Here is a 25,409-nt window from a genome sequence, read left to right on the forward strand (position 1 = left end):
TATCTTAGGTTAGGATTTATTTTACAGGTAAATTTGTTATTATTTTAACTAGGTAACTATTAAATAGTTCTTAACTATTTAATAGCTATTGTACCTGGTTAAAATAATTAAAAAGTTGCCTGTAAAATAAATATTAATCCTAAAATAGCTATAATATAATTATAATTTATATTGTAGCTATATTAGGATTTATTTTACAGGTAAGTATTTAGCTTTAAATAGGAATCATTTATTTAATAAGAGTTAATTAATTTCGTTAGATGTAAATTATATTTAACTTAGGGGGGTGTTAGTGTTAGGGTTAGACTTAGCTTTAGGGGTTAATCAATTTATTAGAATAGCGGTGAGCTCCGGTCGTCAGATTAGGGGTTAATAATTGAAGGTAGGTGTCGGCGATGTTAGGGAGGGCAGATTAGGGGTTAATACTATTTATGATAGGGTTAGTGAGGCGGGTTAGGGGTTAATAACTTTATTATAGTAGCGCTCAGGTCCGCTCGGCAGATTAGGGGTTAATAATTGTAGGCAGGTGGAGGCGACGTTGAGGGGGGCAGATTAGGGGTTAATAAATATAATATAGGGGTCGGCGGTGTTAGGGGTAGCAGATTAGGGGTACATAGGGATAACGTAGGTGGCGGCGCTTTGCGGTCGGAAGATTAGGGGTTAATTATTTTAAGTAGCTGGCGGCGACGTTGTGGGGGGCAGGTTAGGGGTTACTAAATGTAATACAGGGGTCGGCGGGGTTAGGGGCAGCAGATTAGGGGTACATAAGTATAACGTAGGTGGCGGTCGGCAGATTAGGGGTTAAAAATTTTAATCGAGTGGCGGCGATGTGGGGGGAGCTCGGTTTAGGGGTACATAGGTAGTTTATGGGTGTTAGTGTACTTTAGGGTACAGTAGTTAAGAGCTTTATGAACCGGCGTTAGCCAGAAAGCTCTTAACTCCTGCTATTTTCAGGCGGCTGGAATTTTGTCGTTAGAGCTCTAACGCTCACTTCAGAAACGACTCTAAATACCAGCGTTAGAAAGATCCCATTGAAAAGATAGGATACGCAAATGGCGTAGGGGGATCTGCGGTATGGAAAAGTCACGGCTGAAAAGTGAGCGTTAGACCCTTTAATCACTGACTCCAAATACCAGCGGGAGGCCAAAACCAGCGTTAGGAGCCTCTAACGCTGGTTTTGACGGCTACCGCCGAACTCCAAATCTAGGCCTAACTTACCAAACAGTATAAAAACACTTAGATTAACGTTCAGTATACATACTTATGTAGAATGGTTTGAGTTACCATACAATAATTTTTGATAAAAGGCGTAAGAATAATTTTGAAGTTTTGCTGTATTAATTCTCTGATACTGCAACTTAATATAAATTTGAAAGATATTTCAACGAATGAGTATCAACCTTACACAATCATATGTCCCAAAGGAACACACTTACTAACGTACAAATACGATTGCATCAGAATATATTGAATTGTGTATTGGAATTTTAAAATATACAAATTCTAGCTATCAAGTATATTCCCAATACTAATATAAGATCAAAGGATATTGCAGTATCTGACCATTAGTAGAACGAGATTTTATGGCCATCCATTAATTTTAGACCTAATTCTAATTGTTGGGAGAATGTTATACTATTGTACATACTACCAGTGCTAAACAGCATTGAACTTATTACTAATTCAAGTATCTTTGTGATTTTAACAAGTGCTCATACATACATACACAAACACATTCACCTAGATTACGAATTTTGCGAAAGAAGCTGTGCGGTGCTAACGAGCAGTTTTCCCTCACCGCTCACTTGCAGACAACGCTTGTATTATGGGTTTTTAGAAACCCGGCGTTAGCCGCAGAAAAGTGAGTGGAGAGCAAAATTTTGCTCCACATCTCACCTCAATACCAGCGCTGCTTAAGTTAGCGGTGAGCAGGTAAAACGTGCTCGTGCACGATTTCCCCATAGGAATCAATGGGGGAGAGCCGGCTGAAAAAAAACCTAACACCTGCAAAAAAGCAGCGTTCAGCTCTTAACGCAGCCCCATTGATTCCTATGGGGAAATACATTTTATATCTACACCTAACACCCTAACATGAACCCCGAGTATAAACACCCCTAATCTTACACTTATTAACCCCTAATCCACCGCCCGGACACCGCGGCCACCTATATTATACTTATTAACCCCTAATCTGCTGCCTCCAACATCGCCGACACCTACATTATATTTATTAACCCCTAATCTATCGCCCCCAATGTCGCCGCCACCTACCTACACTTATTAACCCCTAATTTGCCACCCCCAATGTCGCCACCACTATAATAAAGTTCTTAACCCCTAAACCTAAGTCTAACCCTAACACCCCCTAACTTAAAGGGACACTGTACCCAAATTTTTTCTTTTGTAATTCAGAAAGAGCATGCAATTTTAAGCAACTTTCTAATTTACTCCTATTATCAATTTTTCTTCGTTCTCTTGCTATCATTATTTGAAAAAGAAGGCATCTAAGCTTTTTTTTGGTTTCAGTTCTCTGGACAGCACATTTTTATTGGTGGATGAATTTATCCACCAATCAGCAAGGACAACCCAGGTTGTTCACCAAAAATGGGCCAGCATCTAAACTTACATTCTTGCATTTCAAATAAAGATACCAAGAGAATGAAGAAAATTTGATAATAGGAGTAAATTAGAAAGTTGCTTAAAATTTCATGCTCAATCTGAATCACGAAAGAAAAACTTTGGGTACAGTGTTCCTTTAAATATAATTTAAATAAATCTAAATAAAATAACTACAATTAACTAAATTATTCCTATTTAAAACTAAATACTTACCTATGAAATAAACCCTAAGATAGCTACAATATAACTAATAGTTACATTGTAGCTAGCTTACGATTTATTTTTATTTTACAGGCAACTTTGTATTTATTTTAACTAGGTAGAATAGTTATTAAATAGTTATTAACTATTTAATAGCTGCCTAGTTAAAATAAAGTCAAATTTACCTGTAAAATAAATCCTAACCTGAGTTACAATTACACCTAACACTACACTATAATTAAATTAATTACCTAAAATAACTACAATTAAATACATTTAAATACAATTATCTAAAGTACGGAAAAAAAAACCCACTAAATTACAGAAAATAATAAAATAATTACAAGTTTTTTAAACTAATTACACCTAATCTAACCCCCCTAATAAAATAAAAAAGTCCCCCAAAATAATAAAAAGCCCTTTAGATAAAAGACTTTAGATAATTGTATTTAATTGTAGTTATTTTAGGTAATTAATTTAATTATAGTGTAGTGTTAGGTGTAATTGTAACTTAGGTTAGGATTTATTTTACAGGTAACATAGTAACATAGTAACATAGTAACATAGTAGATAAGGTTGAAAAAAGACTGAAGTCCATCGAGTTCAACCTATACAAATCTAAAATACTTACAAAAAGCTCCAGTTAAGCTTAAATAACCCCATTAAAATGTGACCCATTTAATACTAGCAATCATATCCATGAATTTTGTTTATATACAGAAATTTATCCAGACTATTTTTAAATGTATCTATGGTATTGGCATTCACTACCTCCTTTGGTAATGAGTTCCACAATTTTATTGCTCTTACAGTGAAAAAACGTTTCCGTTGCAGGAGATTAAATCTCCTTTCCTCTAAACTAAAATTATGACCTCTTGTCAGAACCAATTTTCTTGGAATAAAAAGAGCTTCTGCCATCTCTGTATATGGGCCTTGAATATATTTATATAAAGTAATCATGTCACCTCTCAAGCGCCTTTTTTCTAAAGAGAACAGACCCAGTTTGGCTAGCCTCTCCTCATAGGTTAATTTCTCCAATCCCCTTATTAGCTTTGTGGCCCTTCTCTGAACTTTTTCTAGTTCTGCAATATCTTTTTTAGCAATCAGTCCCCAGAACTGCACTCCAAACTCAAGGTGAGGTCTTACCAGGGCTTTATATAATGACAGAATTATGCTTTCCTCCCTTGAATCAATGCCTCTTTTAATACATGCTAGTATCTTATTAGCCTTTGAAGCCGCTGCCCTGCATTGTGCACTCATCTTTAGCTTGTTATCTATTACTACTCCCAAATCCCTTTCCTCCTGTGTTTGGCTAAGTCTTGTCCCATTTAAAAAATACATAGCCTGCTTATTTTTACTTCCAAAATGTAGAACCTTACATTTTTCCGTATTAAATCTCATTTTCCATTCACTTGCCCATAGTTCTAATTTTAGCAAATCCCTTTGCAAAGAGAGTTCATCCTGCTCTGACCTAATGACCTTACTGAACTTATTATCATCTGCAAAAATAGAGATGTCGCTATATTTAATCCTTGCTCCAAGTCATTTATAAAAATATTAAAAAGAACAGGGCCCAGTACTGATCCCTGGGGGACGCCACTGATTACCTTTGTCCAATCTGAGTATGATCCATTTACTGCTACTCGTTGCTCCCTATCTTTTATCCAGTTATTTATCCATGAGCTAACATTTTCAGCTATTCCCAGTCCCTTAATTTTGTGCATTAATCTCTCATGTGGCACTGTATCAAATGCCTTTGCAAAATCTAAGTATATCACATCAACTGATTCCCCTTTATCTATATTTTTACTTACTTCCTCGTAGATTCTAATTAGATTAGTTTGACATGATCTATTTCTCCTAAAGCCATGCTAATTAGAACTCATAATCTTGTTTACACGAATATGCTCATCAATATAATCCCTTATAATCCCTTCAAATATCTTCCCCACTATTGATGTCAGACTAACTGGTCTATAGCTTCCTGGATCATCCCTGCTTCCCTTTTTGAAGAGTGGCACCACATCAGCTTTACGCCAATCCTGGGGTACCATGCCTGAGGATAATGAGTCTTGAAAAATTAAGAGTAAAGGTTTGTCTATATCAGTCTTGACAGGAGAGGCTGTACTGCTCACTTTTTGGAAGACTTGTAAATTTGACTTTATTTTAACTAGGTAGCTATTAAATAGTTAATAACTATTTAATAACTATTCTACCTAGTTAAAATAAATACAAAGTTGCCTGTAAAATTATATTTAAGTTAGGGGGGAGTTAGGGTTAGACTTAGATTTAGGGGTTAATAACTTTAATATAGTTGCGGCGACGTTGGGGGTGGCAGATTAGGGGTTAATAAATGTAGGTAGGTGTCGGCGATGTTAGGGACGGCAGATTAGGGGTTAATAAAATATAACTAGTGTTTGCGATGCGGGAGTGCGGCGGTTTAGGGGTTAATATATTTTTTATAGTGGCGGCGATGTCCGGTTCGGCAGATTAGTCGTTAAAAAATGTATTTTAGTGTTTGCAATGTGGGGGGCCTCGTTTTAGGGGTTAATAGGTAGTTTATGGGTGTTAGTGTACTTTTTAGCACTTTAGTTAATTGTTTTATGCTACGGCGTTAGCCCATAAAACCTTAACTACTGACTTTTAAATTCGGTATCAGTCTTGACAGGAGAGGCTGTACTGCTCACTTTTTGGAAGACTTGTAATACCGGCGTTAGGCAAGTCCCATTGAAATTATAGGATACGCAATTGACGTAAGTGGATTTGCGGTATTTCCGAGTCCGGCCAAAAAAGTGAGCGGTACACCTGTACCTGCAAGACTCGGAATACCAGCGGGCGTTAAAAAGCAGCGTTGGGACCTCTCAACGCTGCTTTTTAAGGCTAACGCAAGACTCGTAATCTAGCCGATTGTTTTATAAACCTGTACTGAGAATAAAAATTATGTTTTAATTATCAAAACCCTACTTTTTGCTCTTCTCACTAGTAAGACGATATATATATATATATATATATTTTTAAGGGGTGTCAGAAGTGCTATCCAAGTGCATTCTTTTTGAGCCTAAGTCCCCACGGGGTTCTTTTGACTTAATTTTGCAAAATTGTTTTTGTGCACAAGCACTCTAGCTCATAAGACAAGATTCTAAATCTAAGTAAAATAATATAAATAGAGCAACCCCATTATATTTGTGTAGTGCTATTGCTACCCTTTTTCCTTTTGTAAACACATAAATATATATGGATATATTCATATACATATATATTTATCTATTGCTACCCAACGCTGCACGATTTGCCCCCTGCACTGTGCTAGGTGGTTTTACGTGTCTGACAGTATGAAAACGAGTCAGTCATTGGAGCCTTTGCCATTGCATTTACGGGCACTGGTATTACTGAGTGGAGTGCAAATATCTCGCTTTCATAAGTGCAATATTGAGCTCCACTTGTAATCTAGCCCTTAGTTGCAGAGACAACTAATATAGCTGAGACTTGTAGCTCTAGTGCACTGACCCATTAACACTCTTCTCTGTTCTGAGAGCTATTAAAGTTTGTGCATCGCTGCACTGTTTAATTTATACTTGTCTGCCGCATGTTCATTTTCTTCCCTATTGATATACAAATGATTACACCATATTTAGTAATATAGTTATCTCCTAACCTGCATATTTTCTACAGCTGTTTTGCTTATTTGAAGAGGGTGTGTAAGACTTTATTATATATCATGTTAATGTGAAAGTCAAAATGAACCTTTCAAGATTTAGATAGAGTGTGTAAAAATAAATGTTTCCATGTATTTCTGTTATAAAATGTACTTTGCTCTTAGTATCCTTTGTTGAAAAGCATACCTAGGAAGTCTTGTGAGTGCACTACTGGGAATTAGCTGGTGATTCAGATTGGTGGCTATGCACATATGCCTCTTGTCATTGGCTTACCAGATTTTAATTTCCACCTTTATATCCCTTTAAGGTCAAGTTTAAAAGTAGAGAACCCAAATATCAAAGTCAACAAAAAAGCTTGGTTATAGGGGAAGTTTTATTAATAGCAGAAAGAAGACATATAAATTCCGCTTTACAAATTAGTAGTCAAATCTAACTCATGGTCATTCACAATTTATCGACCATTTGCTTTCTGGCCAAATTGGTCTGCATGGATCCATGCATTTAAAGCCTGTTGCAGCGAATGCCTTTTAAACAGAAAAAGTCCTGAAAAGGCTCGTAAGCTTACATTCCTGCTTTTTCAAATAAAGATAGCAAGAAAATGAAGACAAATTGATAATAGGAGTAAATTAGAAAGTTGCTTAAAATTGCATGCTCTATCTGAATCATGAAAGAAAAAAATTGGGTTCAGTATTAGGTGAATGTGTAAATTTCCAAATTCGAATGTTAGAACGAATGTTATTACCGAAATTCGAATTACAAATCCGAATGTTGATACGAACGAATATTCTTAAAAATTATATAATCGAATGCTATTTACAGTTTTCGAATGTCACTTTCGAATTTGAATGTTTATAATTAGATCGAATGTCCACATTTGAAATTTCGAATTTAACATTCTATTTAACAAATACTATTCAGAAGTTCAATAGTTTATGTGGTAGGGAATCTAGTAAATTGATACATAATAGATACAAATATATCAATTCTAATGTTTCTATTTCAATCGAATATTACATTTAAAGAAATACTATTACAAACATATAAATTTGAATTTTTTGAATTCGAAAATCGCATAATTCGAATATTACATTTAAATAAAGCATTATAGAAATACTATTACAAATATATAAATTCAAATTTTTCAAATTCGAATATTACATAATTCGAATATTACATTTAAAGAAAGCATTAGAAATACTATTACAAATACATAAATACGAGTTTTTCTAAACTAATATTTTCAAATGTAATCGTAAAATTCGAAACTGAACATTCGAAAATCACATGTTAGAATGTTATGTAAACATTCTAAATTAGAACGAACGAATGTGTTAAAATTAGTTTCATTTTTCGAAACGTTCGCCCATCCCTATTCAGTATCCCTTTAACCAATCCATTTGTATCTTGGCATGATGAAACATACTTACTGGCATAATTGCTCAATGGCTATATTGTAACTTTTCATATTTGACAAGTATTGTTTTTAACAGTATTTATATTTTTTGTTTGTGAATGCACCGTTTCCTGCTTGGTATAACCTTAAAACAAGATGCAGACGACTTTTGAACTCAAGATTGCGCAATCCCAGTTTAAAGCCCAGTTATGAAGATGCTAGTGCTGTTAGTGATAATCACAACAGTGCAAGTGAGACCTGGGGGATATTTATCAAAGGTTTGGCGGACCTGATCCGACAGTGCGGATCAGGTCCGCCAGACCTCCCTGAATGTGGAGAGCTTCAATCCTATTGGCTGATTGGAACAGCCAATAGAATGCGAGCTCAATCCTATTGGCTGTTCCAATCAGCCAATAGGATTGAAGTTCAATCCTATTGGCTGATTGCATCAGCCAATAGGATTTTTCCTACCTTAATTCCGATTGGCTGATAGAATTCTATCGGAATTCTGATAGAATTCTATCGGAATTGAAGGGACGCCATCTTGGAACCTTCATTCGTCGTGTAGTCATCGGCCAGGAAGGATGCTCCGCGTTGGATGTCCTGAAGATGGACCCGCTCCACGCCGGATGGCTGAAGATAGAAGATGCCGTCTGGATGAAGACTTCTGCCCGTCTGGAGGACCTCTTCTTCCCAGCTTGGATGAAGACTTCTGACCGTCTGGAGGACCACTTCACCCTAATGTAGTTAGGTTGCGGCGACATTGGTGGCGGCAGAGTAGGGGGTTAATAAATAAAATGTAGGGTTCGGCGATGTTGGGGGCAGCAGATTAGGGGTTAATACATATAATGTAGGTGGCGGCGGTGTCCGGAGCGGCAGATTAGGGGTTGCTAATATAATGTAGGTGTTGGGGGCGGCAGATTAGGGGTTAATAAGTGTAAGATTAGGGGTGGTTAGACTCGGGTTTCCTGTTAGGGTGTTAGGTGTAGACATAACTTTTATTTCCCCATAGGAATCAATGGGGCTGCGTTAGGAGCTGAACGCTGCTTTTTTGCAGGTGTTAGGTTTTTTTTCAGCCGGCTCTCCCCCATTGATTCCTATGGGGAAATCGTGCACGAGCACGTTACACCAGCTCACCGCTGACTTAAGCAGCGCTAGTATTGAGGCGAGATGTGGAGCTAAATTTTACTCTACGCTCACTTTTCTGCGGCTAACGCCGGGTTTGTAAAAACCCATAATACCAGCGTTGTCTGTAAGTGAGCGGTGAGCATAAACTGCTCATTAGCACCGCACCCCTGTTAACGCAAAACTCATAATCTAGGTGTTAATTTGTTCATTGCTGACATGATACAAGTGCTGGTGCACTGAGAATATCTAGCTATGCTTCACGTGCAGAGAAAAATGTTAACACTAAAACAGTGATAATTTTTACTAGAAGCATTTTTACCAATACATGTATATTGCAAATGTGTTTTTTATTCAAATATGTAATTCATCTATGTGCATTTTAATTTTCACCAGAATTTCCCTTTAAATTACTGACATTTTCAGTATGGGCAGGATACAACAGGCAAGCTAGCTATTTTAAATACTGCCAAACCCCACAACGCAAATAACTAATCACTAAGGCCCCTAACCTAACACCCCTTACATTAACCCCATTACATAAATTAAAATAATCCTAAATTACAGTTAAAATAAAAAAGCTAACATTACTTTAAAAATGAAAAAAACTAACGGCTAGATTTAGTTTTGTCGGTAACGACCCGCGTAGCTAACGCATGCTTTTTTTCCCCCCGCACCTTTTAAATACCGCTGGTATTTAGAGTTCACAGAATGGCTGCGTTAGGCTCCAAAAAGGGAGCGTAGAGCATAATTTACCGCCACTGCAACTCTAAATACCAGCGGTGCTTACGGACCCGGCCAGCTTCAAAAACGTGCTCATGCACGATTCCCCCATAGAAAACAATGGGGCCGTTTGAGCTGGAAAAAAACCTAACACCTGCAAAAAAGCAGCGTTCAGCTCTTAACGCAGCCCCATTGTTTCCTATGGGGAAACAGTTTCTAAGTCTGCACCTAACACTCTAACATGTACCCCGAGTCTAAACACCCCTAACCTTACACTTATTAACCCCTAATCTGCCGCCCCCGCTATCGCTGACCCCTGCATATTTTTTTTAACCCCTAATCTGCCGCTCCGTACACCGCCGCAACCTACATGATACCTATGTACCCCTAATCTGCTGCCCCTAACACCGCTGACCCCTATATTATATTTATTAACCACTAATCTGCCCCCCACAACGTCACCGCCAGCTACCTACAATAATTAACCCCTAATCTGCCGACCGGACCTCACCGCTACTATAATAAATGTATTAACCCCTAATCCGCCTCACTAACCCTATAATAAATAGTATTAACCCCTAATCTGCCCTCCCTAACATCGCTGACACCTAACTTCAAGTATTTACCCCTAATCTGCCGACCGGACCTCACTGATACTCTAATAAATGTATTAACCCCTAAAGCTAAGTCTAACCCTAACACTAACACCCCCTAAGTTAAATATAATTTAAATCTAACGAAATAAATTAACTCTTATTAAATAAATTATTCCTATTTAAAGCTAAATACTTACCTGTAAAATAAACCCTAATATAGCTACAATATAAATAATAGTTATATTGTAGCTATTTTAGGAATAATATTTATTTTACAGGCAACTTTGTAATTATTTTAACCAGGTACAATAGCTATTAAATAGTTAATAACTATTTAATAGCTACCTAGTTAAAATAATTACAAAATTACCTGTAAAATAAATCCTAACCTAAGTTACAATTAAACCTAACACTACACTATCAATAAATTAATTAAATAAAATACCTACAAATAAATACAAATAAATAAACTAACTAAAGTACAAAAAATAAAAAAAGTTAAGTTACAAAAAATAAAAAAATTAATTACAAGAATAATAAAAATATTACAACAATTTTAAGCTAATTACACCTACTCTAAGCCCCCAAATAAAATAACAAAGCCCCCCAAAATAAAAAAAATGCCCTACCCTATTCTAAAATTAAAATAGAAAAGCTCTTTTACCTTACCAGCCCTTAAAAGGGCCTTTTGCGGGGCATGCCCCAAAGAAAACAGCTCTTTTGCCTGTAAAAAAAAACATACAATACCCCCCCCAACATTACAACCCACCACCCACATACCCCTAATATAACCCAAACCCCCCTTAAATAAACCTAACACTAAGCCCCTGAAGATCTTCCTACCTTATCTTCACCACACCGGGTATCACCGATCCGTCCAGAAGAGGCTCCGAAATCTTCATCCAAGCCCAAGCGGGGTCTGGAGATCCATCATCCGGCTGAAGTCTTCTATCAAGCGGCAAGAAGAAGTCCAGAAGAGGCTCCAAAGTCTTCATCCTATCCGGGCAGAAGAGGAGATCCGGACCGGCAACCATCTTCATCCAAGCGGCATCTTCTATCTTCATCCGATGACGAGCGGCTCCATCTTGAAGACCTCCGGCGCGGATCCATCCTCTTCTTCCGACGTCCTAAGTCCGAATGAAGGTTCCTTTAAATGACGTCATCCAAGATGGCGTCCCTCGAATTCCGATTGGCTGATAGGATTCTATCAGCCAATCGGAATTAAGGTAGGAAAAATCTGATTGGCTGATGGAATCAGCCAATCAGATTCAAGTTCAATCCGATTGGCTGATCCAATCAGCCAATCAGATTGAGCTCGCATTCTATTGGCTGATCGGAACAGCCAATAGAATGCAAGCTCAATCTGATTGGCTGATTCAATCAGCCAATCAGATTTTCCCTACCTTAATTCCGATTGGCTGATAGAATCCTATCAGCCAATCGGAATTCGAGGGACGCCATCTTGGATGACGTCATTTAAAGGAACCTTCATTCGGACTTAGGACGTCGGAAGAAGAGGATGGATCCGCGCCGGAGGTCTTCAAGATGGAGCCACTCGTCATCGGATGAAGATAGAAGATGCCGCTTGGATGAAGATGGTTGCCGGTCCGGATCTCCTCTTCTGCCCGGATAGGATGAAGACTTTGGAGCCTCTTCTGGACTTCTGGACTTCTTGCCGCTTGATAGAAGACTTCAGCCGGATGATGGATCTCCAGCCCTCGCTTGGGCTTGGATGAAGATTTCGGAGCCTGGACGGATCGGTGTTACCCGGTGTGGTGAAGATAAGGTAGGATGATCTTCAGGGGCTTAGTGTTAGGTTTATTTAAGGGGGGTTTGGGTTAGATTAGGAGTATGTGGGTAGTGGGTTGTAATGTTGGGGGGGGTATTGTATGTTTTTTTTACAGGCAAAAGAGCTGAATTCTTTGGGGCATGCCCCGCAAAAGGCCCTTTTAAGGGCTGGTAAGGTAAATGAGCTTTTCTATTTTAATTTTAGAATAGGGTAGGGCATTTTTTTTATTTTGGGGGGCTTTGTTATTTTATTAGGGGGCTTAGAGTAGGTGTAATTAGCTTAAAATTGTTGTAATATTTTTATTATGTTTGTAATTAATTTTTTCATTTTTTGTAACTTAGCTTTTTTTATTTTTTGCACTTTAGTTAGTTTATTAAATTGTATTTATTTGTAGGTATTTCATGTAATTAATTTATTGATAGTGTAGTGTTAGATTTAATTGTAGGTATTTTATTTAATTAATTTATTGATAGTGTAGTGTTAGGTTTAATTGTAACTTAGGTTAGGATTTATTTTACAGGTAATTTTGTAATTATTTTAACTAGGTAGCTATTAAATAGTTATTAACTATTTAATAGCTATTGTACCTGGTTAAAATAAATACAAAGTTGCCTGTAAAATAAATATTAATCCTAAAATAGCTACAATATAATTATTATTTATATTGTAGCTATATTAGGATTTATTTTACAGGTAAGTATTTAGCTTTAAATAGGAATAATTTATTTAATAAGAGTTAATTTATTTTGTTAGATTTAAATTATATTTAACTTAGGGGGGTGTTAGTGTTAGGGTTAGACTTAGCTTTAGGGGTTAATACATTTATTATAGTAGCGGTGAGGTCTGGTCGGCAGATTAGGGGTTAATACTTGAAGTTAGGTGTCGGCGATGTTAGGGAGGGCAGATTAGGGGTTAATACTATTTATTATAGGGTTTTTGAGGCGGGAGTGAGGCGGATTAGGGGTTAATAACTTTATTATAGTAGCGGTGAGGTCCGGTCGGCAGATTAGGGGTTAATAATTGTAGGTAAGGTAGCAGCAACGTTGGTGGCGGCAGATTAGGGGTTAATAAATATTATGTAGGGGTCGGCGTTGTTAGGGGCAGCAGATTAGGGGTACATAGGGATAACGTAGGCTGCGGCGGTTAGGGGTTAAAAAAATTTATTAGAGTGGCGGCGATGTGGGGGGGCCTCGGTTTAGGGGTACATAGGTAGTTTATGGGTGTTAGTGTACTTTAGAGCACAGTAGTTAAGAGCTTTATGAACCGGCGTTAGCCCAGAAAGCTCTTAACTCCTGACTTTTTTCTGCAGCTGGAGTTTTGTCGTTAGATTTCTAACGCTCACTTCAGCCAAGACTCTAATACCAGCGTTAGAAAGATCCCATTGAAAAGATAGGATACGCAAATGGCGTAGGGGGATCTGCGGTATGGAAAAGTTGCGGCTGCAAAGTGAGCGTTAGACCCTTTCCTGACTGACTCCAAATACCAGCGGGCGGTAAAAACCAGCGTTAGGAGCCTCTAACGCTGGTTTTGACGGCTAACGCCAAACTCTAAATCTAGGCGTGTGTTTAAATTAAGCTAAAATTACAGAAAATAAAAAAGTCTAACATTACATACCTAATCCTACCTAATCCGCAATGCCCCCACAACGCAGACTATCTATTAAATCTATTAACCCCTAATCCGCAATGCCCCCACATCGCAAAGTATCTTTTTAGACTATTAACCCCTAATCCGCCATTAACCCACATCGCAATTAACCTAATAAATCTATTAACCCCTAAACCGCCAAACCCCACAACGCAAATAACTAATCACTAAGCCCCCTAACCTAAAACCCCCTAAATTAACCCCATTACATAAATTAAAATAATCCTAAATTACAATTAAAATAAAAAACCTAACATTACTTTAAAAAAAATTAAAATAAATAAATATAAATTAAGCTAATATTACAGAAAATAAAAAAGTCTAAGATTACATAAAACAATAAAAAAAATTATCAAAAATTACAAAATTAAACCTAATCCCTATGAAAATAAAAAAGACCCGCCAAAATAAAAGCACCCCCTAATCTAATACTAAACTACCAATAGCCCTTAAAAGGGCCTTTTGTAGGGCATTGTCCTAAGTTAAACAGCTCTTTTACCTTTAAAAAAAACGAAGTTCCCCATAACAGTAAAACCCCCACCCACCAAACCCCCCCAAAATAAAAAAACTAACACTAAAAAATCCTAAACTACCCATTGCCCCTAAAGGGGCATTTGTATGGGCATTGCTATTAAAAAGGCATTCAGCTCTTTAACAGCTCCCAAATCCCTCATCAAAAAAATGTAGAAGCCTAACTCTAACCCCCAGATAGGTACTCATGGTTCCTGAAGTCCGGTGGTGAAGTCTTCTTCTAAGTGGCGACCTCTTCTATCTTCATCCAGGACTGCGGAACTGAAGACCGGCGACCGTGGAACTGAAGACCAGCGACCGCGGAACTGAAGACCAGCGACCGCGGAACTGAAGACCAGCGACCGCGGAACTGAAGACCGGCAACCGCGGAACTGAAGATCGGCGACCGCGGAGTCATGGAGCGTGGAGGATCCTCTTCGTACGGTCGCCGCCATACACTGAATAATGAATTCAAGGTACGCGATTAAATATGGCGTCCCTTGCATTCCTATTGGCTGATTTGATTATTCAAATCAGCCAATAGGATGAGAGCAACTGAAATCCTATTGGCTGATTTGAACATTTACTGTTAGGGGGAACTTAATTTTTTTTTTAAGGTAAAAGAGCTGTTTAACTTAGGGCAATGCCCTACAAAAGGCCCTTTTAGGGGCTATTGGTAGTTTAGTATTAGTTAAGAGGGTGTTTTTATTTTGGTGGGGGCTTTTTTATTTTCATAGGGATTAGGTTTAATTTTTGATAATTTTGTTTATTATTTTATGTAATGTTAGACTTTTTTTATTTTCTGTAATATTAGCAAAATTTAAACTTTTTTTTTTTTTAAAGTAATGTTAGGTCACGAATGTGTGATCGCGTTTGAAAGGCCGGTTATGAAGACCTCTGTACTGAAAGTGACAATCACAAGAATGTAAGTGTTATTTAGAAATGAAGATTTACAGAAAGAGATTTCTATACGCCATTTCTAGATTTTGGGGTCCTGATCTCACCTTTCCTGAATGCCCTCTTAGCTGTACAGGATATCATATACTCTATATATATTTATGATGAATAGAGCTTGAATTAATCAAGACCTAGGGGCCTATTTATCATTGCGTCAATCTTGACGCATTCGCTGGAGACTTTGGGGCATATTTATCAAGGTCTGGTAGACCGGATCCGACACTGCGGATCGGGTTGTATTGTGGCGATCGGGTTGTACTCGATCGGGTTGTATTGTGGCGATGTGTGTCACACATCGCCACAATACAACTCGATCGGGTTGTATTGTGGCGATGTGTGTCCGCCTGCTCAGAGCAGGCGGACAGGTTATGGAGCAGCGGTCTGTGACCGCTGCTTCATAACTGCTGTTTCTGGAGAGTCTGAAGACTCGCCAGAAACAGGGGCCATCAAGCTCCATACGGAGCTTGTTAAATAGAGCCCAATATGCTCACCAGACATCACTGCCGCAAATCAAGTAAGGAGCGATGAGCATAGGACTGTTGATAAATAAGAATCATTGATGTTGTGGATATTCTGTTTTATTTATACCATTTCATTACTGTCCATGGACAAGCACATTTCTCTAAAGCTAATCTTTTATTTTTCATCTGTTAATGTCCAAGAAATAGCTACATTTATACCTGAAAAAAGAATAATATCTCATAGAAGGTTATTTTCTATGTATTTGTTATACCAAAAACTGATATATGATATTTTCACATAAATTAATGTGTATTTGTATTTCTAGAAATCATGATATGCCTATCTCATGTTTTTTTAAAATGATTATTAAAGTGAATGTAAATTTTGATGAACCAGTGCCCAGTTTTTAATAATCCTATTAAAAACAGGGGCACTTTCATTCATCAAACTTTACATTTCACTGGTTTTGTTAAAATACTTACCTTTTCTTTGTGAAAGCCGCTCCAGTGCTTCCCCCGCCCGTCCCAAGCCTCTTCCTACGTCAGAAATCCCAGATCTTTTGCAAACATATTTACATGTCCATAAATTCCTTTTTTTGTTCTAAACAATGTTGTCTTTCATATCTCTGTGTTTATTTATACCAGTATATGTATATAGTGTAAATTAATTATTATTTTGAGCAGGAATAATTACGAATATAACACGTAATCAGGGTATCATATGTATTTATTTGCAATCAATGGATATTTTAAGAGCAGGGCCAGTTTTCTCTCTGCACCTGTGTAACCCCTCCTGATTGCAGTCTGTTGTCAGTTTGAAACACCACCCCTACACAGGTGTAAAAAAATGGGCTGGCATATAAGATGACATTTCTTAATGGAAATGAAATTCAAGAGAAAGAAGAAAAACATTGAAAATAGCATGCCAGTAAAGAGGTGATTTTAATTTCTGCTGTATCTGATTCATGACAGTTTAATGTTAGGTAGACTATCCCTTTGAGCTATCATCTTAAGATTATATTGAATCAAACATCATTCGAATTTTAAAATCATTGTCTAAAATATTACACTGTGTCCTAATGTCATCATCAATGTTTAACTTTAATACTAATTTCACATATAAATACTTTCAAAGTATAATACACAATGTAACAAATGGCACTTACAAGTTCTGATAAGTGATCAATGACACAAGTATAGAGCAATTTGATTTGTTAGTGATAGTAGAAAATGTATATTTAAAGGGACAGTCATGTCCCAAAAAAACTTTTATGATTTAAATAGGGCATGCAATTTTAAACAACTTCCCAATTTACTTTTATCACCAATTTTGCTTTGTTCTCTTGGTATTCTTAGTTGAAAGCTAAAACTAGGAGGTTCTTATGCTAATTTCTTAGACCTTGAAGACTGCCTCTAATCTGAATGCATTTTGACCACTAGAGTGTGTTAGTTCATGTTTTTCATATAGATAACATTGAGCTCATGCACGTGAAGTGACCTAGGAGTGAGCACTGATTGGGTAAAATACAAGTCTGTCAAAATAACTGAAATAAGGGGGCAGTCAGCAGAAGCTTAGATACAAGTTAATCACAGAGGTAAAATGTGTATTATTATAACTGTGTTGGTTATGCAAAACAGGGGAATGGGTAATAAAGTCTTTATGTTGACTGTCTCTTTAAATCAGATTGGCTGATGTCATTAATCATGTGATTATGCATTTCCCAATCAAAAGTGGTGGAATATTTTACTAGTTTGTGGGTTGTTTTTAAATGTTGTGTCAAATTCGGTGCGAAAAGTGTTGTGTGAAATTTGGTGCGAAGTGGAGAGTGTGACTTGTATTATATGCCTTAAACATGGTGCAAATAGATTTATCCAAAAAAAAAGGAAGTAAGCTATATTATGTTATGTATTTATTTCATTTTTATCTCTATATCTACTAGTGCACCAAATTTGGAGCAATACTTCACACCAAATTTGGAGCAATACTTTGCACCACATTTTGAGCAATACATTGTCCCCTTGCTTTGTAATGAGAGACAAAGATGTAACATAATCCATAAGTAGTAATGTATTTAATTTATATCACTATATCTACTAGTGCACCAAATTTGGAGCAATAATATTGTTGGATTTAGAAAGAATATACTATTTTAATATAGTTTCTAATTTACTTTTATTATCTAATATGCTTCATTCTCTTGCAGCATCGAACATAACCTTTCTGTGTTTTCAGACTCCCATTGATTTCTATGGCATTTGCGGCCTCAAGGGTGGCAGTTTCAACGATAGGTACGCTGTGTCAGAATTGACGCGAGCGTTTCTGTTGAATGTTTGATAAATTGGCAAGAGGGTCAAATGGAGTCAAATGTGATGGTGGATGATCAGTATTCTGCTCAAATAATATAAGCATCGATCCTCGTCGGATTATTATCGAGGGAGCGTAAATTATGTAACACATTTCAACATTTGACGATCTTGACGCTTTGTTAACTACGGCGGATCAAATTTGCATCAAATTTGATGCGGAAATCCAGCACATTATCAGTTGAAGCTTTGATAAATTGGCCCCCATGTTTACAAATTCACCTCTAAAATGCTGCCTTTGGCCATTTTTGAGTGTTGTTCACATGTGCACAGTGCAACATAATAAAAGTATTCCAAATCATCTTGGATTACTTGCAAATATGTCAAACAGGCCATTTCAGGGCTTTATCGAGTGCCTTTAGGCGTTAAATGCAATGTGTAAAACGGTCTTAAAAACCTGTTGAAGAGTATCAGGAAAGTTGATTGTAATCTATGGAAATTTCTGCTTCATGTTACAAATCCGCAAACAGCAAACATACTCACGGCTCCAAAAAATAGCCAAATAGACGATATTGTGATAGCGTGGGGGAAAAAAGTGCTAAAAATAGACCGGCTAATAGATTGTGATCCACCACACTGTTTGTAAAGTTTTGCTTTGTTTCTCACACAAATACCACACAAATCAACGTTCCCTAAACCATGAGCTGTCATTGTATTCATTCATTTTGCAAAAATTCCCAAAGTTTGTAACAAGCCAAAACCCAGGGTGAACAAATTAGATATTAAAGTCTTTTTTAGAGTGCATATTACATTGCCCACGGTTGGATAGAAGAAAGAAAATTACTTTTAACTAACTTTAAGACCTTTATACATTTCTTGCATTCAATAAGACCTGCCACAGTGAGTTCTGTGAGCTGGTAGTGTAATGTTAAAGGACCAGTCAACACAGTAGATTTGCATAATCAACAAATGCAAGATAACAAGACAATGCAATAGCACTTAGTCTGAACTTTAAATGAGTAGTAGATTTTTTTTCTGACAATTTTAAAAGTTATGTGTCTTTCCACTCCCCCTGTACCATGTGACAGCCATCAGCCAATCACAAATGCATACACGTACCATGTGACAGCCATCAGCCATTCACAAATGCATACACACTTATATTGCACATGCTCAGTAGGAGCTGGAGACTCAAAATGTTTAAATATAAAAAGAATGTGCACATTTAGTTAATAGAAGTAAATTGGAAAGTTGTTTAAAATGGCATACACTATCTGAATAATTAAAGTTTAATTTTGATTGAGTGTCCCTTTAAATAGACACTTATCTAAAATCACCTCAAAGGCCACAGCTTTTTTTTCAAAGTGGCACACAAGGCATTATAGTCAATCACTAGACATACTATAGACGGGAAGGAAAGTTTGCTCCTGGCGGCTCATGCTTTTGCATGAAAGCTCTACTGAAGCCGAGAGGTGCACTCTACATTCTGTCTAGCCACAGGTGCTATGCATCATGATTGGCTACACCTCATGTGGACCTATGGGTATGTCAAAAAGTACCCATGAGCGTCTAAAACACCATTCATATATCATATGCTTTGAATTTATTTCTTTTTAAAATAACTGTGCCTTTTATCAATATTGTCTGTAGCAAATCAGTAGTCCTTGTCACTATACAAAGCTGCTGTGCTAGATCACAGTGCCATCTCCACACAGCACTAATTCCTGCAGTATCATATTCAGGTGATGAGATAAAGAAGTCTAAAAGTACATTAAACTCAAAACTTTCATATAATGAATATTTACTTTCATTAAATAAGTGAAGTTTAAGTTGTTTAAATTGATTTTTAAACTAACCAGGAGCACAGTTTAACCACTGACTGATAAGAATAACTTTCACAGCTCTATTGGTAACACAGCACCACAATCATGAGAACTTAAAGAGATAGTAAAGTCCAAATTAAACTTTCATGATTCAGGTAGGGCATGTAATTTTAAACAACTTTCTAATTTATTTTTATCATCAAATTTATTTTGTTCTCTTGGTATTCTTAGTTGAAAGCTAAACCTAGGTAGGCTCATATGGTAATTCCTAAGCCCTTGAAGTCCGCCTCTTATTCCGAATGCATTTGACAGTTTTCACAGCTACAGGGAGTGCAGAATTATTAGGCAAATGAGTATTTTGACCACATCATCCTCTTTATGCATGTTGTCTTACTCCAAGCTGTATAGGCTCCAAAGGCTACTACCAATTAAGCATATTAGGTGATGTGCATCTCTGTAATGAGAAGGGGTGTGGTCTAATGACATCAACACCCTATATAAGGTGTGCATAATTATTAGGCAACTTCCTTTCCTTTGGCAAAATGGGTCAAAAGAAGGACTTGACAGGCTCAGAAAAGTCAAAAATAGTGAGATATCTTGCAGAGGGATGCAGCACTCTTAAAATTGCAAAGCTTCTGAAGCGTGATCATCGAACAATCAAGCGTTTCATTCAAAATAGTCAACAGGGTCGCAAGAAGCGTGTGGAAGAACCAAGGCGCAAAATAACTGCCCATGAACTGAGAAAAGTCAAGCGTGCAGCTGCCAAGATGCCACTTGCCACCAGTTTGGCCATATTTCAGAGCTGCAACATCACTGGAGTGCCCAAAAGCACAAGGTGTGCAATACTCAGAGACATGGCCAAGGTAAGAAAGGCTGAAAGACGACCACCACTGAACAAGACACACAAGCTGAAACGTCAAGACTGGGCCAAGAAATATCTCAAGACTGATTTTTCTAAGGTTTTATGGACTGATGAAATGAGAGTGAGTCTTGATGGGCCAGATGGATGGGCCCGTGGCTGGATTGGTAAAGGGCAGAGAGCTCCAGTCCGACTCAGACGCCAGCAAGGTGGAGGTGGAGTACTGGTTTGGGCTGGTATCATCAAAGATGAGCTTGTGGGGCCTTTTCGGGTTGAGGATGGAGTCAAGCTCAACTCCCAGTCCTACTGCCAGTTTCTGGAATACACCTTCTTCAAGCAGTGGTACAGGAAGAAGTCTGCATCCTTCAAGAAAAACATGATTTTCATGCAGGACAATGCTCCATTACACGTGTCCAAGTATTCCACAGCATGGCTGGCAAGAAAGGGTATAAAAGAAGAAAATCTAATGACATGGCCTCCTTGTTCACCTGATCTGAACCCCATTGAGAACCTGTGGTCCATCATCAAATGTGAGATTTACAAGGAGGGAAAACAGTACACCACTCTGAACAGTGTCTGGGAGGCTGTGGTTGCTGCTGCACGCAATGTTGATGGTCAACAGATCAAAACACTGACAGAATCCATGGATGGCAGGCTTTTGAGTGTCCTTGCAAAGAAAGGTGGCTATATTGGTCACTGATTTGTTTTTGTTTTGTTTTTGAATGTCAGAAATGTATATTTGTGAATGTTGAGATGTTATATTGGTTTCACTGGTAAAAATAAATAATTGAAATGGGTATATATTTGTTTTTTGTTAAGTTGCCTAATAATTATGCACAGTAATAGTCACCTGCACACACAGATATCCCCCTAAAATAGCTAAAACTAAAAACAAACTAAAAACTACTTCCAAAAATATTCAGCTTTGATATTAATGAGTTTTTTGGGTTCATTGAGAACATGGTTGTTGTTCAATAATAAAATTAATCCTCAAAAATACAACTTGCCTAATAATTCTGCACTCCCTGTAGAGGGCATTAGTTCATATGTTTCATATAAATAACATTGTGCTCATGCACGTGGAGTTATTTAAGAGTCAACACTAATTGCCTGAAATCCAAGTCTGTCAATAGATCTGAGATAAGGTGGCAGTCTGCAGAAACTTAGATACAAGGTAATTACAGAGGTAAAAACTATATTTCTATGACAATGTTGGTTATGCAAAACTGGGGTATGGTAAATAAAGGAATTATCTATCTTTTTAAACAATAACATTTTTGGTGTTTACAATCCCTTTAAATGGACATTATGGTCAGAATTGAAATGCATATAGATTAATTACATCTTTGAATAGAAACATATTTACAATATAAATATATTGGCAGAAATGCTTCTAGTAAAAGTTATCATTGTTTTAGTGTTAGCATTTTTCTCTGCACGTGCATGTGAAGCATAGCTAGGCATTCTCAGTGCACCAGCATTCTATATTCTGCAGCTGCTCATAACGCCAGTGGGGCTTGTATCATGTCACCAACTAACAAATTGAGTCATTACCTGATGGAACAAGCACCTTAGGCTCTCTAAGCAAGAATCATGTTTAAAATGCTGGTGCACGGTGCAAACTTAAATACACTTTTGAAACAGTTATAGCTTTTACTAGAAGCATTTTTGCTAGTACACGTATGCTACAAAAATGCTTCTATTCAAAGCTGAAATGCAATGTTCTTTGTGGCTGATATAAAAGCTTTTTTTTCTGATAACATTATAAAATATTTTATCCTTTTTGATTTAGCCTGAAGAACAATCCACAGCAGAAGCCAAGTACTGAAACCCTGGATCTGTCTGGTATCTCTCTATCCCCCCGTGATGTGCAGCGAGTAGCGCTTTATCTGCAGAGCTATGGTGAGCTTGTAACCAGCATAGACCTGAGTTTTACTGAGATCACAGATGCCACGTTTGGGCTGATACTGCCGACTCTTTCTGCCCTCCCAAGCCTCACTCACCTGGCACTGAATGGGAATCGTCTCACTTGTAACATCCTTAAGGAACTTAGTGAAGCCATGAAGGACAGTACCAGTTTTTCCTCACTAAGCTGGGTGGACCTGGGCAACAACATCAACATCTGCTCTATGCCCCAGCCACTTCTCCTAGGGTTGAGGAGGAGGCTTTGTCAGCATAACCTTCTTCCCACAATCCCTGAAGCACAGGACAGTGATGTATCTGATGGAGGGGTCACCATGTCTTTTCCACAGCTTCCGTGGGGCAGGTGAGCCCCCTGAGTGTAATGATTAAGAAGGCAGTGCTTGACTAAGCCTAATACTTATTTCATTCACAATCTAAATTTAGCAGAGAGCCTGAAGGAGGCACCAAACATAGGTTCTCCACAGTCCCAGTCATCATTGCTCTCAGATGCAGAATACCAGTGTCATGGGACACTGGTCCTTTACAGCCCTGTATTGTTTATCATTGCTTGTTCTAAGATTCATCTCTGAACAAAAGGGCTGGAATTTAAAGATTTGCATAGCCAGAACTGCAGTGTCATGAAAAACGGGAAGGGGGCCCCAAAGGCCAAGAGAAAGGGGCATCAGATACTCAAATATGGCATGTTTGTCAAGAGGAAAGTAGCTGTCCTTGAAATGGATAACCTTCCCTGCCTAATCTGTATACTAGGCATACTTTACATTTCAGAGAACAGAAGAGACACTAAAACTCTATAGAAACTAATAGAACTCAGTAACCAATACAAATGTACAAACAAATATATATTTCCCAGGGAACGTCATGCAATGTGATATAGTTCATGTTGTCTCTGTTTATGGAATGAAGACTCTGGCTAGTTGGAATGGACCATAAGAGTTGGTGGCACAGAGGATAAAGCAGTAAATGAGATGCATAAAGTGTGTTTTAGGAACATATTGTACCCTTGTGATGCCTCATTACCTGCTCCAGCTCTGTAATCTTGAAAACCTGGATTCTGTTGTATGAGGACTCCACAGGTGGCTGATTGTAGAAGGAGGTGATTTTTGCCAAGTACTTCTCTCCTTGGAAAAACCGTTTGAGAAATGGCAACAAGGGCTCATTATAAAGGACTCCCCAGGATGAATTATCACAAATAGAATTAACCCAGAAATGAGTGTGAAACGTTTTGTTGTATATCCAGAGGCTGATACACTTAAAAAACATTGTAAAATGGATGAAAATGCTTTTTGTTTGGATTTTTTTTAAAGCTACAAATAAGAGACTCATGTACCAAACCCAGTTGCCTTCTATTTGGGTTTTAACCCAAAACCTTGTTTGCTGCCACGTTATCTAAAAGTGTAATGCCATATACTGTATGTCTCAGCATTCCAGCCGTGCTCGGCCTTGGTAACTGTTATAAATACAATTGTAATGTTGCAGGGGACAAATAAATTTGTCTTGTTAGGGGGAACATAGATTTTGGAGTGAAGCAAGTTTTATTTATATTTATTACAAAAATAAAACAAGATGTATTAAACCTGCAACAAAATAATCAGTGTGAAGTTGAAAGTGCTTATATTTGACTACATAATGTCACATAAGTATATACATATTATTGCACTGGTGTACATATATGCTGGCATTTACATCATGGAATTCAGGAGATTGTTTTAGAGTCTGTGAATGTAGAACAACTATAGAATATGTTGTTGCACTCAAGAGATAGTAAAATCTGAATACTTTATTGCACGTAAATACTATATTGCTGCTAAATGAACATGGATTGGGACCCACACAAACAGCAGACTTGCTTTGCGCATCTAAGGGATCATATTCGTATTGTAGCTATATTGTTTACTGCAGAGCATATAAGCAAGTACATTGCAGTCTGGGATGTAGGACTTTTGACCCCTTTTTTAAAGCTGCTACTGCGTTGTTGGTGCTATCTGCACATTCTGGCTCATTAGGCAGATTGTGTTAAGTAATGATAGGGTTCACTAAGTTCCTTAGTTACATAACCTATGAAGCACATCACTATATACAGAGTTCTTAGTCAATGTATCACGCTAAGCAAAACAGACACCTCGACCCAGAAGCAAAGTACAAAGGATGTGAGGATTACAAACGATTTAGCTTTATTATAGCCACTCAAATACAGTGTTAGTTACAAACCTTAAAGGGACATTTACAGCTTGATCCCTGCAAGGCTTAAGGAGACATAAAACCCCAATTTTTTTCATTTATGATTCAGATAGAGCATGCAGTTTTAAACAACTTTCTAACTTACTTCTATTATTAAATTGTCTCCATTCTCTTGGTATCTTTTGTTGAAAAGTAGGAGCATAAACTCAGGAGCGTGCACGTGTCTGGAGCACTATATGTCAGCAGTTTTGCAAGAATTTTTCTCCATTTACAAGAGCACTATATGGCAACACCATTTCCTGCCCTGTGGTGCTCCAGACACCTACCTATCTTTTAAACAAAGAATAATATGCAAACAAAGCAAATTTGATAATAGAAGTAAATTGGAAACTTTTTTAAAATTGTATGCTCTGTCGGAATCAGAAAATAACATTTTGGGTTTCATATCCCTTTAATTGCCTGATTAGATAATAAATAACAGAATCTGGGTATTATGGTTGATGTTATAAAAATTGTGGCAGCAGTAAGACCGGAGTTTCATTGGGCAACAAAATGTTTTGTACAGGGACTTAGCTAGTGAGAGCTAAATCACAGTCAAACTGCTTATTATAGCAGTGAGACTGTCACTATCAATTGTGATTTGCA

General features: G+C 37.4%; 1 protein-coding gene across 1 annotated transcript in view; it reads left to right on the forward strand.

Annotated features, from left to right (window-relative positions):
- The window catches only part of LRRC75B (leucine rich repeat containing 75B), a 43,640-nt gene extending 20,707 nt beyond the window's left edge, over positions 1-22,933 (forward strand). The window contains exon 4 of the mRNA XM_053700525.1: positions 22,456-22,933. Coding sequence (XP_053556500.1) covers positions 22,456-22,933 — 478 coding nt within the window. The remainder of the gene's footprint in view (positions 1-22,455) is intronic.
- Positions 22,934-25,409: the final 2,476 nt, after the last annotated feature.

The sequence above is a fragment of the Bombina bombina genome, chromosome 2 (assembly GCF_027579735.1).
Source record: "Bombina bombina isolate aBomBom1 chromosome 2, aBomBom1.pri, whole genome shotgun sequence".
In the NCBI taxonomy this organism is placed as follows: domain Eukaryota; kingdom Metazoa; phylum Chordata; class Amphibia; order Anura; family Bombinatoridae; genus Bombina; species Bombina bombina.